Source organism: Dasypus novemcinctus, chromosome 5 (assembly GCF_030445035.2).
Source record: "Dasypus novemcinctus isolate mDasNov1 chromosome 5, mDasNov1.1.hap2, whole genome shotgun sequence".
Taxonomy (NCBI): Eukaryota; Metazoa; Chordata; class Mammalia; order Cingulata; family Dasypodidae; genus Dasypus; species Dasypus novemcinctus.
In genome coordinates, this window is record NC_080677.1 from 130994183 (window position 1) to 131010291 (window position 16109).

The 16109-nt window shown below is 45.4% G+C and overlaps 1 protein-coding gene and 1 non-coding gene across 2 annotated transcripts in view; both read left to right on the forward strand.

Annotated features, from left to right (window-relative positions):
• Window positions 1-3772, forward strand: part of SSPO (SCO-spondin) — a 55987-nt gene extending 52215 nt beyond the window's left edge. The window contains 6 exon segments of the mRNA XM_071215526.1: window positions 123-343; window positions 641-736; window positions 885-945; window positions 1236-1366; window positions 2876-3026; window positions 3580-3772. Coding sequence (XP_071071627.1) covers window positions 123-343; window positions 641-736; window positions 885-945; window positions 1236-1366; window positions 2876-3026; window positions 3580-3602 — 683 coding nt within the window. The 3' untranslated portion in view covers window positions 3603-3772.
• Window positions 3773-13476: 9704 nt separating this feature from the next.
• LOC111765758 (small nucleolar RNA U3) lies at window positions 13477-13688 on the forward strand. Its single transcript, XR_002798008.1, has one exon. It is a non-coding gene; the product is annotated as a small nucleolar RNA U3 (small nucleolar RNA).
• The last annotated feature ends 2421 nt before the right edge of the window (window positions 13689-16109 follow it).

Here is a 16109-nt window from a genome sequence, read left to right on the forward strand (position 1 = left end):
CCTGAGCCAAGAGGCGGGGTCCGAGGGTGGAGCAGGGAAGGGTGGCCGGTGTGGAAGGGGGAAGGACTGAGGCTGGATCTGTGGCTGGCCTGGACGCTGACAGCGGTGGTCTTCCCTGGCAGAGTGCCCCCCAGGGGAAACGTGGCAGCCGGTGGCCCCTGGGGAGCTGGGAGCCTGTGAGCAGACCTGCTGGGAGATGAACACCCCAGCGGCTCCTCAGAGCAACTGCAGTGCGGGGCGCACTCCCAGCTGCGTGTGCCAGAGCGGGCACTTCCGCAGCCAGGCAGGCCCCTGTGTGCCCCTGGACCTCTGCGAATGCTGGCACAGTGGGCGGCCCCACCCGGTGAGACTCCTCCCCCGCCGCAACCCACCCCTTCCTAGCCTCGGCCTCCCTACCCAGGGTCCCACTGGCTCCTCTGCTCCCTGCTCTGGGGTGGGGGCTGGGGCTCCGCCTTTATGCTGGATTGGACCCCCTGGCTCCAGCCCCAACAGGAAACTCTAACCCAGCTGCAGTCCTAGTCTGTGGCCCTGGCAGGGAGTTCTCAGGTTGGGTTCCCGGATCAGGGTATTATTGGAAGGCTTACAGGGATCCCTGTAAGTCTATTAGGGATCAAGGAGTGTCTCCCCACCCCACCCCCAGCCTGGATCCAAGTGGCAGGAGGCCTGTGAGAGCTGCCGCTGCCTCAGTGGGAAGAGTGTCTGCACCCGGCACTGCCCCCTCCTCACCTGTGCTCAGGTACCCACCCCCAGCCCTGCTGCCCTCTCATGGGGGCTCCCTGGCTCCCTCCCTGCTCCCTCCTCAGAGGCTGGCCTCAGGGCCTCTGGGCAGGCAGGGCCTGGGCGTGGGGAGGTGGAGAGTGAGTCAGGGCCTGCTCCCTCCGCAGGGTGAGGTGAAGGTGCAGGTGCCAGGGAGCTGCTGTCCCATTTGCCGCCAGGAGACTCTGGGTACGGATGGGGACCTGGGCATCTCCCGCCTTGCCTCTCCCAAGAGTCTGGGCCCTTCTCCCAAACTGCCGCCAGGCCCATCCCAGGAGTCTTTGCAGCCTAGCCTCTGCCCTCCTTCTCCAAGCCTGCTCACCAGGGCCTATACCTTAGTGCCTGGCCAGCCTGATGCACATGCTCCCACCCCCCCCACACACAGAGTCCCCTCAGCCACTGCCTTCTCTCTGTACTGCCTTCTCTCTGTACTCCCTCCACCGCCGCCACGCTCACTCACCTGCCCTGCTCCCCCACAGAGGAGCACTCAGCCTCCTGCCAGCACCTCACAGAGCTCCGCAACCTCACCAAGGGCCCCTGCTACCTGGACCAGGTAGAAGTGAGCTACTGCAGTGGGCACTGCCCATCCAGCACCGACGTCATCCCTGAGGTGAGCAAGGGGGCTGTGGGAGGTCCAGGAAGGCAGGGCAGCCAGCACCTCCCGAGGGCCTGCTGTGAGCCTAGGACCTGGGCAAAACCCAGAGGGCACGAGAGGACGCAGCAGAACCCCACAGAGCTCACAGCTGAGGATCTAGACGATCAGAGCCGCCAGCGAGTTTTCTCCAAGGTGGTGGCCTAGACTGCTGGCTGGTCCAGTGACCCTCAGCTGGGTTTGGGCTCTGGAGCCTTGCTGCGTGCCACTGCCCCTCCGAGAGAGAGGTCTTCTCCTGCTTCTCCCCACTGTGGCCAGAACCCAAATCCTGTTGCATGCCCTTCTGCCCCACTGTGCCCTTTGAGCCAAACAAACCAGGTCACCAACAAAGAATGGTACTGAGGAGCTAAGTTTAGATTAAAATCAGCACCCATCATTCAAAAGACAGCTTTAAGGGATAGGTTGTCCCAGACATTTCCCAGCAGAGTTTATAAGCCTGTGCCAGAAGGCTGACTCTGAGTCTCGCTCTGCTGCCACCAGCTCTGCCCTGCTGCTGCTCTGCTTTTGCTCTCCTTTGGACCGAGAAGCCCTAGCCCCACCCATGGCTAGGAGCGCCTCATGGGCTCCAGTGCCTAGCCTGCCTCCCTTACCCCTGCGCCCCCAGAACCTGGCTGCTGCTCTGCCTGCTGGGTCCCTTCTTTGATTCTGCCCAGAACGGACCTTGGCTCAGGCCCAGCCTCGTGTCACTTCTCAGCCTGGGGCCATGCCCCCTGCTTGGAAGCCACCAGTGCTTTCCTACCTGGTCTCCAAGGACGCTGCCCTCAACACTCCACTGCTCCCCTGGGAGCTCCCTGTTCCTCCTGGGAATCCGTTTCCAAATCACTTTTGGAATTGTTAAAACTTAGAGTGAGGAAAGAGAGAGAGTAGTTCACAGACGTTTCTTGTAAGGGAAACTGAGTGAGAGTGGGATGGGAATTGGAGAGAGCTGTTTTTGGATAACCTTTTGAACTTTTTGAACTTTGTGGTATGTGGAATGTATTGCCTATTTTCAAAATAAAATTATAAATATAAGTACACATAAAATTAAACATCCAATGGGACTTACAGAGATGGATACTCACAGAGTAAGAAGCTTCTGCTGTTTTTTCTCTGCTTTGGGGTGAGAACTCACTTTGCATTTAGGATCAGAAAGGTGCAGTCTAGGGCTTATTTGCAGTTTCACTGACTACTTTTATCTAACTAGATCAAAAGCCCATTGGGATAGAGACTATCTTTTCCACCTTTTGTCAGGATGCCGTGAGAAGCACAATAAAGGCAGGTAGTTGGTCCTTCTGACGGATGGGAGCTAGTGAGGAAGGGGGCTTGGTTGTGAGACATGCCTCCTCCAGACTGGCCTCCTGCTTTCAAGGAGCCTGGGACCGGCCCTCCCTCTGCCCCAGCCTTGGGGAAAGGCTAAGGGCAGGGAGGAAGATGGTTTGGGCCAACTCTGTTTGACCTTCCTCAGCTCAGCCATCCCCTCTTGCCCAGGAGCCCTACCTGCAGAGCCAGTGTGACTGCTGTAGCTACCACCTGGACCCAGAGAGCCCCGTGAGGATCCTGCACCTGCACTGCCCGGGCGGCCACCCCGAGCCAGTGGTGCTACCTGTCATCCACAGCTGCCAGTGCACTGCCTGCCAGGGCGAGTCTGGGCAGGGCTTGGGGCAGGGTGGGTGCCTCAAGTCGAGCCAGGTTCCAGGGAAGCACACAGCCCCCTCGCCCTTTTCTTCTTTGAATCCTTCCCATCAACTCCCTTTCCATTCTCACCATTCTTGTTCATTTCATCTCCAATCATACCTTGAGTGCCTAGAATCAATCCTGCCCCAGCTCAGCTATTTCCTCCCTGGCTGAGCCTCTGTAACCCCCTCTATGAAAGCAGACAGCATCTACTGCGGAGGTTGTTGTGAGGACTTGGTAAGAGTATGCCTGTGAAGTGCTTGGCAGCTGCCTGGTGCCTGTGAAACACCTGGTATATGGTAACTTGAGGCCACACTGTGAGCCCGACATGGCACCGATGTGCCATCTGGGTGGAGCACATAGGGAAAGCGTTCATGTTTGCTCTGGGCTTCTTTCTGGCAGCTCTTCCATCTCTCTTCGCCCGTTTGCTCTGCTGCCCTCCCTCTTCCGCCCATCGCTTCCCGCGCTGACCACTCTGCCTCTGTTGCTAGCCCGTCTCCACCCCCTCTTGTCCCCAGGCGGTGATTTCTCCAAGCACTGAAGAGCGGCACTGGGGAGTCGACTGCCTCCGTCCTGGAGTCGGCAGCTGCTTGTGGAGCTACGGACCTGTCAGAAGCACGGAGCACCTCCTCCCATGCCCACCCATGTGCCCTGAATGGGGACCCATGACCTGGCACAAGCACAGTTCAAATAAAGTAGAACTGGCAGCAAGTTCATATGTAGAGTCTCCTTCTTGGGACCCAGAGGGAAAAGGGAGGAAGGGTGGGCTGAGCCCTGGGCTGGACCTGCAGAGGAACCACATCTCCAGGGGATCCTCTGAACCTGCCATGGTCTGGCTGGTGAACTTGAGCAAGTCACTTCTCATATCTGAGCCTCAGTTTCATCATCTGTAACGTTCTGAATATAAAGTCTGAGGACCTCTTGTATTAGACATCTCTAGCACCCGCAGGTCACATCTCTTCCACTCACCTAACTTCAGCCGCTGCTGTGATGGACAGTTCCTGGAAGGCTCAGACTCCTCTCATGCTGACATTTGCTTCTCCTCCTTTTTTTAAACAGTTTTGTTGCGATATAATTTACATACCACAACATTTGCCCATTTTAAGTGTACAAGTCAATGACTTGTATACATTGTAAATAGACAAAGTTGTGCAAACAACCCCATGATCTGGTTTTAGAACATTCCATCATGTAAAAAAGATCCTTTGTAATAACCTTTTGGAAGCAGTCCTTCCTATCTTCAGCCTCAGGCAAACACTAAACTGCTTCGTTTATCTCTATAGATTTGCCTTTTCTGGACATTTCATATAAATGCTGGTTTCTTTCAATTAATATTATGATTTTAATGTTCATATTATAGCTTCTTTTATCTTTTACTGCTGAAATACTTTTCCATTGTATGGCTATAACACATCTTGTCTAACTTCACCAGTTAGTGGACATTTGGGTTGTCTCCTTTTTTATTTATTTTTTGTTGTATGAATAAAATTGCTATGGGTAGCAGGTGTAGTGCAGTGGTTGAGCACCTGCCTCGCATTTATGAGGTCCTGGATTCAAATCCCGGTGCCTCCTAAAAAAAAACCAATAAAAATTTTATTTAGGGGAGCGGATGTAGCTCAGTGGTTAAGAGCCTGTCTCCCATGTTACGAGGTCCAGGGTTCAATCTCCGGTACCTCCTGAAAACAAAAAATAAAACAACAAAAAGATTGCTTTTAAAGAATTGCTATGAATATTCTCAGACAAGTATTTGTGTGGGCATATGTTTTCATATGGGAATGGAACTGCTGGTATATGGGAAGTTCTTTTTAACTTTTTAAGAAAATACCAAACTGTTTTTCAAAGTGACTTCACCATTTTACACTCCCACCAGCAACATATGATGACTCCAGTTTTTCCACATCCTCTCCAACACCCGTTACTGTCTTTTTTATTATAGCCATTCAGTGGATGTGAAGTGGTACTTCGTGATCTCAATTTGCATTTCCTTGGTTGCTAATGCAAAAATATTGAGCATTTCTTTTCCATGTGATTATTTGTCACTGTATATATTTTTTTAAAGATTTATTTATTTATTTCTCTCCCCTTCCACCCCTCCCCCCCACTCCCCGGTTGTCTGTTCTGTGTCTATTTGCTGTGTCGTCTTCTCTGTCTGCTTCTGTTGTTGTGAACAGCATGGGAATCTGTGTTTCTTTTTGTTGCATCATCTTGTTATGTCAGCTCTCCGTGTGTGCGGCGCCATTCCTGGGCAGGCTGCACTTTCTTTTGCACTGGGCAGCTCTCCTTACAGGGCGCATTCCTTGAGCATGGGGCTCCCCTACGCAGGGACATCCCTGTGTGGCACAGCACTCCTTGAGCAAATCAGCACTGCACATGGGCCAGCTCCACACGGGTCAAGGAGGCCCGGGGTTTGAACCGTGGACCTCCCATGTGGTAGACAGACGCCCTAACCACTGGGTCAAGTCCACTTCCCACTGTATATTTTCTTTTCAAGCTTCTTTTGGCATTCTGTCCCTGGATGTCTCTAACACATAGAAGGTCTTTTTGGCCTTTGCACAGCACAGCCAGGCCTACAAGTGCTGAGGAAGTAGACGCAATGCCTCTGGGAGCAACACTCAACTGCTACAGATAAATGCTCCAGCAGCCCATCCTTTAAGCAGACAATTGGGGGAGGCATTCTGTACAATACTCAGAAAATGGAGTCAAACCTCCAATGCCCACAGCAGTGATCTCTAAAATGCACCCTTTAATCAGTTTGTTCTCTTCTCCATTTTAGTCTCCCAAGTCCCACAGTCCTGCTCCCTGAGATCACCTTCCAAGACGACGTTCTTGTCTCAGGTTCTGCGGTCAGAGAGGGTGGGGGTGGGGGAACCAAGCAAAGCACTCCTCCTGCTGCAGTGCTAAATGATTCTATGTATCAGCCCCCGCTCCCCTCATCTTCCTCAGACTCCCCCCACAACTGAGAGTCCCAGCCAGCCAGAGTTACTGGCAAAAGGGAGAAGGTCTAAGGGCAAGATGAAAAGAAAAATCTCTAGTTAATATGTGGGACATAGGAAGGGGGACCATTGGGCAAGTTATGAGAATGTGAATCGTTTTAGGTGAGGCCAAATTGGGGCCCTGTCATGGCCAAGTCAGGTGAATTCCTGAAAGGTGCTATCATTGAGTGTATTTGATTTCTATGTGTTTCCTAGAAAGTGTTCCTCCTGAAAATTGGTTTTTGTTTCATTCTGATTTCATTTCCCTACGGTTCCAGTTCTCAGGTGTCCTCCCACGACCCTTCCATGCTTCCTTATTATGATCCTCCAGGATCTGGGTTTTTCCATTTTCTAAACCTATCAGCCCCCACTTAGCCTCTCTTTCTTGACTGAACACCTTCAATGCCTTTATACCCTATATCTTTCTCCCTTTCCCTAGAAAATCTAAATCCTAGGTTGATTTTGAAATCTACCTTATCTCTCCTACACCTGATTTGAATGCTTTGAAAGTGTACGGCCCTGGCGAATTTAGGAGTTTTTTTCCCTCAAGGAGGCCAGCAGTAATGCCGGTGATGACCCTGACAGGTATCTGGGTGTACCAGGGATCAGCAGTGGCAAAGAAGGTGACAGAAAACTAGCATGAGACAACAGTGACCCTGAGTCACAGTGACCCAATCAAAGCAGCACTTCTGTGGGTGTCTTAGTTTTCTATTGCTGTGTAGGAAACTTAGCAATTTGGGAAGAGGATATGGCTCAATGGATAGAGCTTCTGCCTACCATATAGGAGGTCCAAGGTTCAATACCCAAGGTTCCTGGCCAGTGTGGCAAGCTGGCCCACGTGGAGTGCTGCCGGGTGCAAGGAATGTCACCCTACCCAGGGGTGCCCCCTGTGCAAGAAGTGGCCCCCGTGCAAGGAGTACAGCCTCACGCAGGAGGGCAGACCTCTCAGGAGTGGAGCCGCCCACACAGAGAGCTGACACAGCAAGATGACACAACAAAAAAGAGACACAGAGAAGTCAATATTAGATGCAGCGAACAAGGGAGCTGAGGTGACGTAAGAGAATGATTGCCTCTCTCCCTCTCTGGAAGATCCCTGGAGCTGCCTAATGAGAATACAACAGACACAGAAGAACACACAGTGAATGGATAGAGAGCGCAGACGATGGGGGGAGGGGGAAGAAATAAGGAAAAAAAAAAAAAAAGAAACTTAGTAACTTAAAACAACATCCATTTATTGTCTCATAAATTAGGAGTCCCAGTGGACTCAAGTGTGTTCTCTACTTAGGCTTTACAGGGGCAAAATCAAGGTATGTGTTGGACTGGGCTCTAGCTGAAGGCCCTAGGGAAAAACCCACCTCCAAGCTCATTTAGGTTGTCAGCTGAATTTGTTTCCTTGCAGTTGTAGGACTGAGATTCCCATTTGTTTTGCTGATCATCAGCTGGGAGCCTCTCATTTCTTTAAGGCAGCCTGTAATCCTTGCCACATGGCCCCGCCATCACCCTCATCCTTTGAATCTCTCTGTCTTCCTTTTATGTCCCCAGCAAGAGAAAACACTGCTTTTTAAAGAGATCATGTGATTACATTGGGCCTATGCAGATAATCCAGGATAATTTCCCAATTTTAAAGTCAACTGTGCCATATAACATAACATAACCAAGGGAGTGGCAGTGCATCATATCCACATGTTCCAGGTTTAAGGCAGGATATCTTTGGGGGTGTGATTTTAGAAATTCTTCCTACCACAATAGGCCTGCGTGGCAAATCAACAGTTTTTGGTTTCAAGAGTCAGGAGGCAATGCTAATTACCAGTTCTTGATCACATGTAAATCTCTATGGTGAAGGAATATCAGAAATATTTGGGATGGGAAACTTGTAAAAGGATTGACATTCTTAATAATAATTCTGCCATTATAATTTGATGATCTACATGATTTCTGTCCTCACAGACAGGTTACACCTGGTACATACACACTATGTATTTGCCAAATAGAATATCAACCTGGATATCACTTTGACACATTTATCATGTCCAAAATTCAACTCATCATCTTCCCACCACTCTACCTCACATCCCATTTTCTCTACCTATGTAATCCTCGTTTTATCTACACTAGAGTCCCAATGCACTCTGTAAAGCCAGAGAAAACAGCTACTCAGATTACTGAGCTAAGTGTTTAGGATATCAGGCCCATTCTGTTCCAAGAGACTAGTTCCACTATGTTCCATACCCCTATATACTTCAGTCATCTTTAGAAGACCAAGCTCCCCAGTTGTCCCTCACTATCACTTCTCATGCCCATTTGGCTTGTAAGTGCCCCAGTCTAACTCAATCCCCCTCACCACATCCCCCTCCCAGATTCTTCCACTGTTCTTTGGAACTCTTGATTTGTCATCAGTAAACTCTGGTTTATCGTCAATATCTCCAGAAGTTTCTTCTCTCATTCTCAGCTGCTCTACTTTCTTCCAGTCCAACCAGGATGGGTCTTAATCCTATTACTGGAGTCCTTTATAAACAATGAATACAGAGAGAGATGGGAAGAAAGCCACAGGAGGCAACAAGCTGAACCTGGAAGAGGAAGAAGAGACCAGGAGATGCTGCCATGTGCCTTGCCATGTGACAAGCTAAGGACCCCAGGATCACCAGCAGCCAGGCCTAGCACACCTTAGTCACTGGGAAGAAAGTATCACCTTGATGATACCATGACACCTCGATTTAGACTTTCATTGAGCCTCAAAACTGTAAGCTAGGGAAGTGGATGTGGCCCAGTGCTTAGGGCGTCTGTCTACCATATGGGAGGTCCGCAGTTCAAACCCCGGGCTTCCTTGACCCTTGTGCAGCTGGCTCATACACAGTGCTGATGCACGCAAGGAGTGCCATGCCACGTAGGGGTGTCCCCCGCGTAGGGGAGCCCCCTGCGCAAGGAGTGCGCCCTGTAAGGAAAGCCGCCCAGCACGAAAGAAAAGTGCAGCCTGCCCAGGAATGGTGCCGTACACACGGAGAACTGACACAACAAGATGACACAACAAAAAGAAACACAGATTCCCGTGCTGCTGACAACAACAGAAGCGACAAAGAAGACACAGCAAATAAACACAGAGAAAAGACAACCGGGGGGGGGGGGGGGAGGGGAGAGAAATAAATAAATAAATCCTTTAATAAAAACTGTAAGCTAATAAATTTCTCTTGTTTAAGTCAACCTGTATTTACTTGATCAGCCTAAGAAACTAAAACATTTCCAAAACAGTGAGCCAATAAATTCCTGATGTTAAACCAAATCATTGTGTAGTATGTGCCAGAGTATCCTGGCAAACTAAGATTGTTGGTATCAAGCCAAATGAGACTGTTACAGATTTAGGATGTTAAATTTAAACCCCATAGTAAACTACAAAGAAAATATCAGGAAAATATGTACAGAAGGAAATGAGGACAATTCTAAAGATCTCACTACAAAAAAAGGTCCCATTCCAATATAAAAACAGGCGTTAATGGAAGAATTGAGAAGGGGGAGAAAGGTAGAAGACTTAGAAAAACCCAAAGAGTAAAATGGCAAAAGAAAGTCTTACCTTATCAGTAGTTACTCTAAATGTAGAGGGATTACATCCAGCTAGAGGTTAGAAGAATGTATAAAAAGCATAACCTACTTAAATTCAAAAACACAAGGAGGCTGAAAGTGAAAGGATGGGAAAAAATCATCCATGCAAATAGTAATCAAAAACGTGTGGGTGGGAAGCAGATTTGGCTCAATGAATAGAGCATCCGCCTACTACATGGGAGGTACAAGGTTCAAACCCAGGGCCTCCTGACCCATGTGGTGAAGCTGGCCCACGCACAGTGCTGATGTGCGCAAGGAGTACCCTGTCATACAGGGATGTCCCCCACAAAGGGGAGCCCCACGTGCAAGGAGTGCACCCTGTAAGGAGAGTTACCCTGTGCGAAAAAATTGCAGCCTGCCCAAGGAATGGGGCTGCACACATGGAGAGCTGATGCAGCAAGATGACGCAACAAAAAGAGAAACAGATTCCTGGTGTCCTGACAAGAAAGCAAGCAAACATAGAAGAATACACAGCGAATGGACACAGAAAGCAGATAACTCAGGGGGGGAAGGGGGAGGGGAGAGAAATAAATAAAATAAAATCTTAAAAGAAATGAGTGGGCAACACTATACTAATATCAGGGTGAAAAATGGGCTTTAATTTACAAACCATTAAAAGGGACAAAGAAGAGGGGCTCTATATATCGATAAAAGGGTCAATTCATCAAGAATATCATGATTATATACATACCTGCACCTAACAGAGCCCTAAAATATATGAAGCAAACATTGACAGATTTGAAAGAAGAACTAGACAATTCTACATTAATAGTAGGAGGCCCCAATACACTACCTTCCATAATGGATAGAATATCTAGACAGAAGATCAATAAAGAAATAGAGGACTAAACAATACTATAAACCAATTAGACCTAGTAAACATATATAGAACACTTTATCCAGCCACTAGCAAGGTACACATTCTTCTCAAACGCACATGGATCATTATCTAGGATAGACCATATGTTAAGTAACAAAACAAGTCTCGATAAAAGTAAAAGACTGAAAATCATACAAAATATCTTCTCTTACCTTAATGGAATGAAGCTAGAAATCAATGACAAGGAGAAATGGAAAATTCACAAACATGTAGAAATTAAACAATACTCTTAAGCAACTAATGGGTCAAAGAAGAAACCACAAAGGAAATTAGGATATATCTGAAACAAATGAAATCGAGAATACAACATATCAAAACTTATGGGATGCAGAAAATGAGTGCTCAGAGGGAAATTTATAGCTATAAAGGCCTGCATGATAAAAGAAGAAAGACCTGAAATATGTAACCTTATTTCAAACCTTATTTCACATTTTGAGGTATTAAAAAAGGAACAGCAAATTAACCCAAGTTAGTACCAGGAAGGAAATAAAAATCAGATGAGAAAGAAATAAAATGGAGAATAGAAAAAAATAAGAGGGAATCAACAAAACCAAAATTTGATTCTTTGAAAAGAACAATAAAATTGACAAACCTTTGCTAGACTGGTAAAGAAGAAAAAAAAAAAGATCAGAAGCAAATAACATGTCATAAATGAAAGTGGGGACATTACAGACTTTAGGAAATAAAAAGGATTATAAGAGAATACTATGAACAATTGTATGGTAACAGATTAGATAATAAAGAGGAGTAGAGAAATTCTTAGAAACACACAAATTACCTAAACTGACTCAAGAAGAAATAGAAAATCTGAGCAGACCAATAATAAGTAAAGATACTGAAACAGTAATAATAATAATTTTTAAAACCTCCTAACACATAAAATCCCAGGACCAGATGGCTCCACTGGTTAATTCTACCAAGCATTTAAAGAAGAATCAGGTGGTGGACTTGGCCCAGTGGTTAGGGTGTCCATCTACCACATGGGAGGTCCACGGTTCAAACCCCGGGCCTCCTTGACCTGTGTGCAGCTGGCCCACGCGCAGTGCTGATGAGCGCAAGGAGTGCCCTGTCATGCAGGGGTGTCCCGCGTAGGGGAGCCCCATGCACAAGAGCCGCCCAGCGCGAAAGAAAGTGCAGCCTGCCCAGGAATGGTGTAGCACACACGGAGAGCTGACACAACAAGATGACGCAAAAAAAGAAATACAGATTCCCGTGCCGCTCACAACAGAAGCTCACAACAACAGAAGCTCACAACAACAGAAGCGGACAAAGAAGACGCAGCAAACAGACACAGAGAACAGACAACTGGGGTGGGGGGGGGAGGGGAGAGATAAATAAATAAATAAATCTTTTTAAAAAATGTGAACACTTTAAAAAAAAAAGAAGAATCAACATCAATAATTCTCAAAACTTCTCAAAATAACTTGAAGAGGGGGGAACATTTCCTCATTCAATGAGGCCATCAATATACTGATACCAAAGCCAGATAAAAATATCACAGGAAAAGAAAACGATTTCCTTTTCTTGAAAAACATTCATAATAGGAATATAAGGGAACTTCCTTAACATCATAAAGGGAATATATGAAAAGCCCACAGCTAATATACTCAATGGTGAAAGCCTGAAAGCAGTCTCCCTAAGGTCAAGACAAAGATAAGGATGCCTGCTTTCAGGACTGCTATTCAGCATTGTACTGGAAGTTCTATCTGGAGCAATTAAGCAAGAAAAATGAAATAAAAACCATCTAAATTAGCAAGAAAGAAAAAAACTATATTCACAGATGGCATGATCCTATATATAGAAAATTGCGTAGCAATTACAAAAAAGCTATCAGAGCTAATAAATGAATTTATCAATTTATTCATTGACTACAAAGTCTATACACCAGCAATGAACAATTCAAAAAGGAAATCAAGAAAACAATTTCATTTCAAACAGCATTTAAAAGATAAAATGTCTGGATTAAATTTAACCAAAGATGTGAAAGACTTAAACCCTGAAACTATAAAACATTGCTGAAAGAAATTACAGAAGACCTAAATAAATGGAAAGACACTAAATGTTCATGAATTGGAAGACTTAATATTGTTAAGATTTCAATCCTATTCAAACTGAGCTACAGATTCAACACAAGCTCAATCAAAATCCTAGCATGGGGGAGTGGGCGTAGCTCAGTTAGTTGAATGACTGCTTTCCCAGTTGAGTGACTGGGGTCCCAAATAGCCAGAACAGTCTTGAAAAAGGAGGGAAAAAATCAGAGGACTCATACTTTCTGACTTCAGAATCTGTAACAAATCTACGGTAATTAAAGTAAACCTCCTTCCATTAGAATAAGGATAGACGTATAGACCGATGAATAGAATTGAGTGTACCTAGATAAACCCTTACATATAAGGCCAATTCATTTTTGGCAAGGTGCCAACTCCACTCAATGGGGAAAGAATAGATTATTCAATGAATTGTGCTAGGAAACTGGATGTCTACATGCAAAAGAATGAAAGTGAACCCCTACCTCATACCATATACAAAAATTAACTCAAAACAGATCAATGAGCAAAATATAAGTACTAAAACCATAAAACTCTTAGAAGAAAATATAGGGGAGCTTGTATTTAGAATGGATTCTTAGATATGACACAAAGAGTATAAGTGACAAAAGAAAAAGTAGATATATTGGCTCTCAATAAAATTTAAAACTTTTATGCATGAATGGACATTACCAAGGAACTGAAAAGACAACTACAAAATATGAAAAAATATTTGAAAATCATATATCTGATAAAGATTTAACATTCAGAATATGTAAAGAACTCCTACAACTCAACAACAAAAGACAAGCAAACCAATTTAAAAATGGGCAAAGTACTTAATAGACTTTTCTCCAAAGAAGACATACACATGCCAATATGCACATGAAAAGATGTTCAAAATCATTAGCCATTAGGGAAATGCAAATCAAAACCACAATGAAGACTATACTTTCAGGGATCATTTTTATAGTTTGTTACCAGAGAAGGTTATCTGAAAATGTAGGGCACTGAAAACCATGAGGAAGATGCACAACATTCTCTCCTAAGCATGAAACTGGCTCTAGGTGTTGCTTTCTTGCAACTGCCTACTGCCATTTATGATCATTTTTATCTCCCATCTTGGGGGAGTAAGAGAGAAAGGACAGGGTAGTGGACTTGGCCCAATAGATAGGGAGTCCGCCTACCACATGGGAGGTCTGCGATTCAAACCCTGGGCCTCCTTGATCTGTGTAGAGCTGGCCCATGAGCAGTGCTGATGCGTGCAAGGAGTGCCGTGCCACACAGAGGTGCCTCCACGAAGGGGAGCCCCATGTTCAAGGAGTGCACCCCGTAAGGAGAGCTGCCCAGCGCGAAAGAAAGTGCAGCCTGCCCAGGAATGGCGCCGCACACACAGAGAGCTGACACAACAAGATGACGCAAAAAGAAACACAGATTCCCGGTGCCGCTGATAAGGATAGAAGCGATCACAGAAGAACACACAGCAAATGGACACAGAGAGAAGACAACTGGGGGGGGGGGGGGCGGGGAAGAGGAGAGAAATATATAAAAAATAAATCTTGAAAAAAAAAAAAGAAAGGACGCAGTCTGAGTGGCTTTTGGTTTAAAAAAAAGAGACAGGGAGAGATACTACTTCCCACCCACTAGGATGGCCATTCTTAAAAACAAACAAATGAAAATAAGTGTTGATGAGGATGTGATAAAATGGAACCTTCACACACTGCTGGTGAGAATGTAATATGATGCAGCTGCTGAAAAAACTATGTGCCAGTTCCTCAAAAAGTTAGACACAGAATTACCTTATGATCCAGCAATTCCACTTTTAGGTGCATTCCCAAAACAACTGCAAGCAGGGATTCAAACAGATACTGATACACCAATTGCATTAGTCGGCCAAAGGGGTGCTGATACAAAGGACCAGAAATCTGTTCTTTTATAAATGGGTTTATTGGGGGTAAATGCTTACAGTTACAAGGCCGTAGAAAGTCCAACTCAAGGCACCATAAGAGGTGCTTTCTTCCCAGTCAGTTACCACGTGTCGAAACAAGATGGCTGCCGACCTCTGGCTGGCCTCTGCCTTCCCCTCTGGGCTCACCCTTTCCTCTTGAGCTCCATGGGCCCAACCTCTTGAGGTTTCATGCGTCAATAATCCTGGAGTGCTCTTTCTCCTGGCATAGGGCTTGTTTCTTTCTTGGTTTACTATACCAGTCCTGCTGATCTACTCGCTTCCCAATCTCATCTAAGAGCTATCAGGTAAATGGCTCATCTCTCCCAGGGGTCTCAGCTGTTTGAGCCTTCGCCTTTCTGTCACATGGCGGGATAAAAAATGACAGAGCTCTCTCTTCCTGTCTGTCTGTCGGTGTGATTGTCTATTTATAGCAGATCCAGCAAGGGGGTGGGGACTCAACCTGAGTCACGCCCACTGACTCAGTAAAATCAAAAGCCCAAAGCAATTTTATCAAATAGTATAATCAAAGTCCCCTCAGCTGAATTTAATGCAATTAAAGAGTATCACACTCAGAGTAATAGATGAGTTTACAAATATAATCTTTCCCTCTTGGGGATTCATAAAATAATCTCAAACTGCCACACCAATGTTAACAGCAGCATTATTCACAATAACCAAAAGATGGAAGCTATCAAGTTGATAGATGAATGGATAAAATGTATTATATACGAACAGGGGAATATTATTCAGCCATAAAAAGGAATGAACTTCTGATACATGTAACAATATGGATGAACTCTAAAAACAACATGCTAAATGAAACAAGCCAGACACAAAAGGACAAATAATGTGTGGTTCCACTTACATGAAATTTCTAGAATAAGCAAGTTCATAGAGATGGAAAGTAGATTAAAGATTACCAGGGACTGGAGTGGGGGAGATGGGTAATTATTGCAGATTGGGTACAGTGTTTTCTGGTTTGAGTGATGAAAAACTTTTGGTAATGGATAGTGTTGACGGTAGCACAACATTGTAAATGTAATTAATGCCACTGAATTTTACCCTTAAAATTGTGAAAACAGCAAATTTTATTTTATAGATAAATTACCATGAAGCTCATGCTGCTTGCTATAATAATGCTGATCCATGAAACTGTGGCAGGTTAACTTGTTAGCTTACAAGTAGGGTAAAATTTCAGACACTTTACAATTCTTGAAAGGAGACATATTTATCAATCAGATTTGTAAAAAATAAAAAAAACAAAAATGGGATATAATACATTATTCCTGCTACTGGTTTCTGACTTCCAAAATTTCAAGGACGTGATGAACACAAAGCAAAAATATCTCAGATTTTGCTAAGGAGGCTAGGTTAAAAAAAATAACAAAGGATAGTAACTTTTCAAGTATCACATAATAAATAATGTCCTACACAACTTCTGATGCTCATTATTGGGGGGGCGGAAGAAGAGGCCATGGATACTTTTTTTTTATTATTTAAAAATTTTTTTAATTTCTCCCCCCACCCCAGTTGTCTGCTCTCTGTGTCCATTCGCTTGCGTTCTTCTGTGTCCACCTGTATTCTTGTAGTGGCACTGGGAATTTTTGTGTCTCTTTTTGTTGCATCA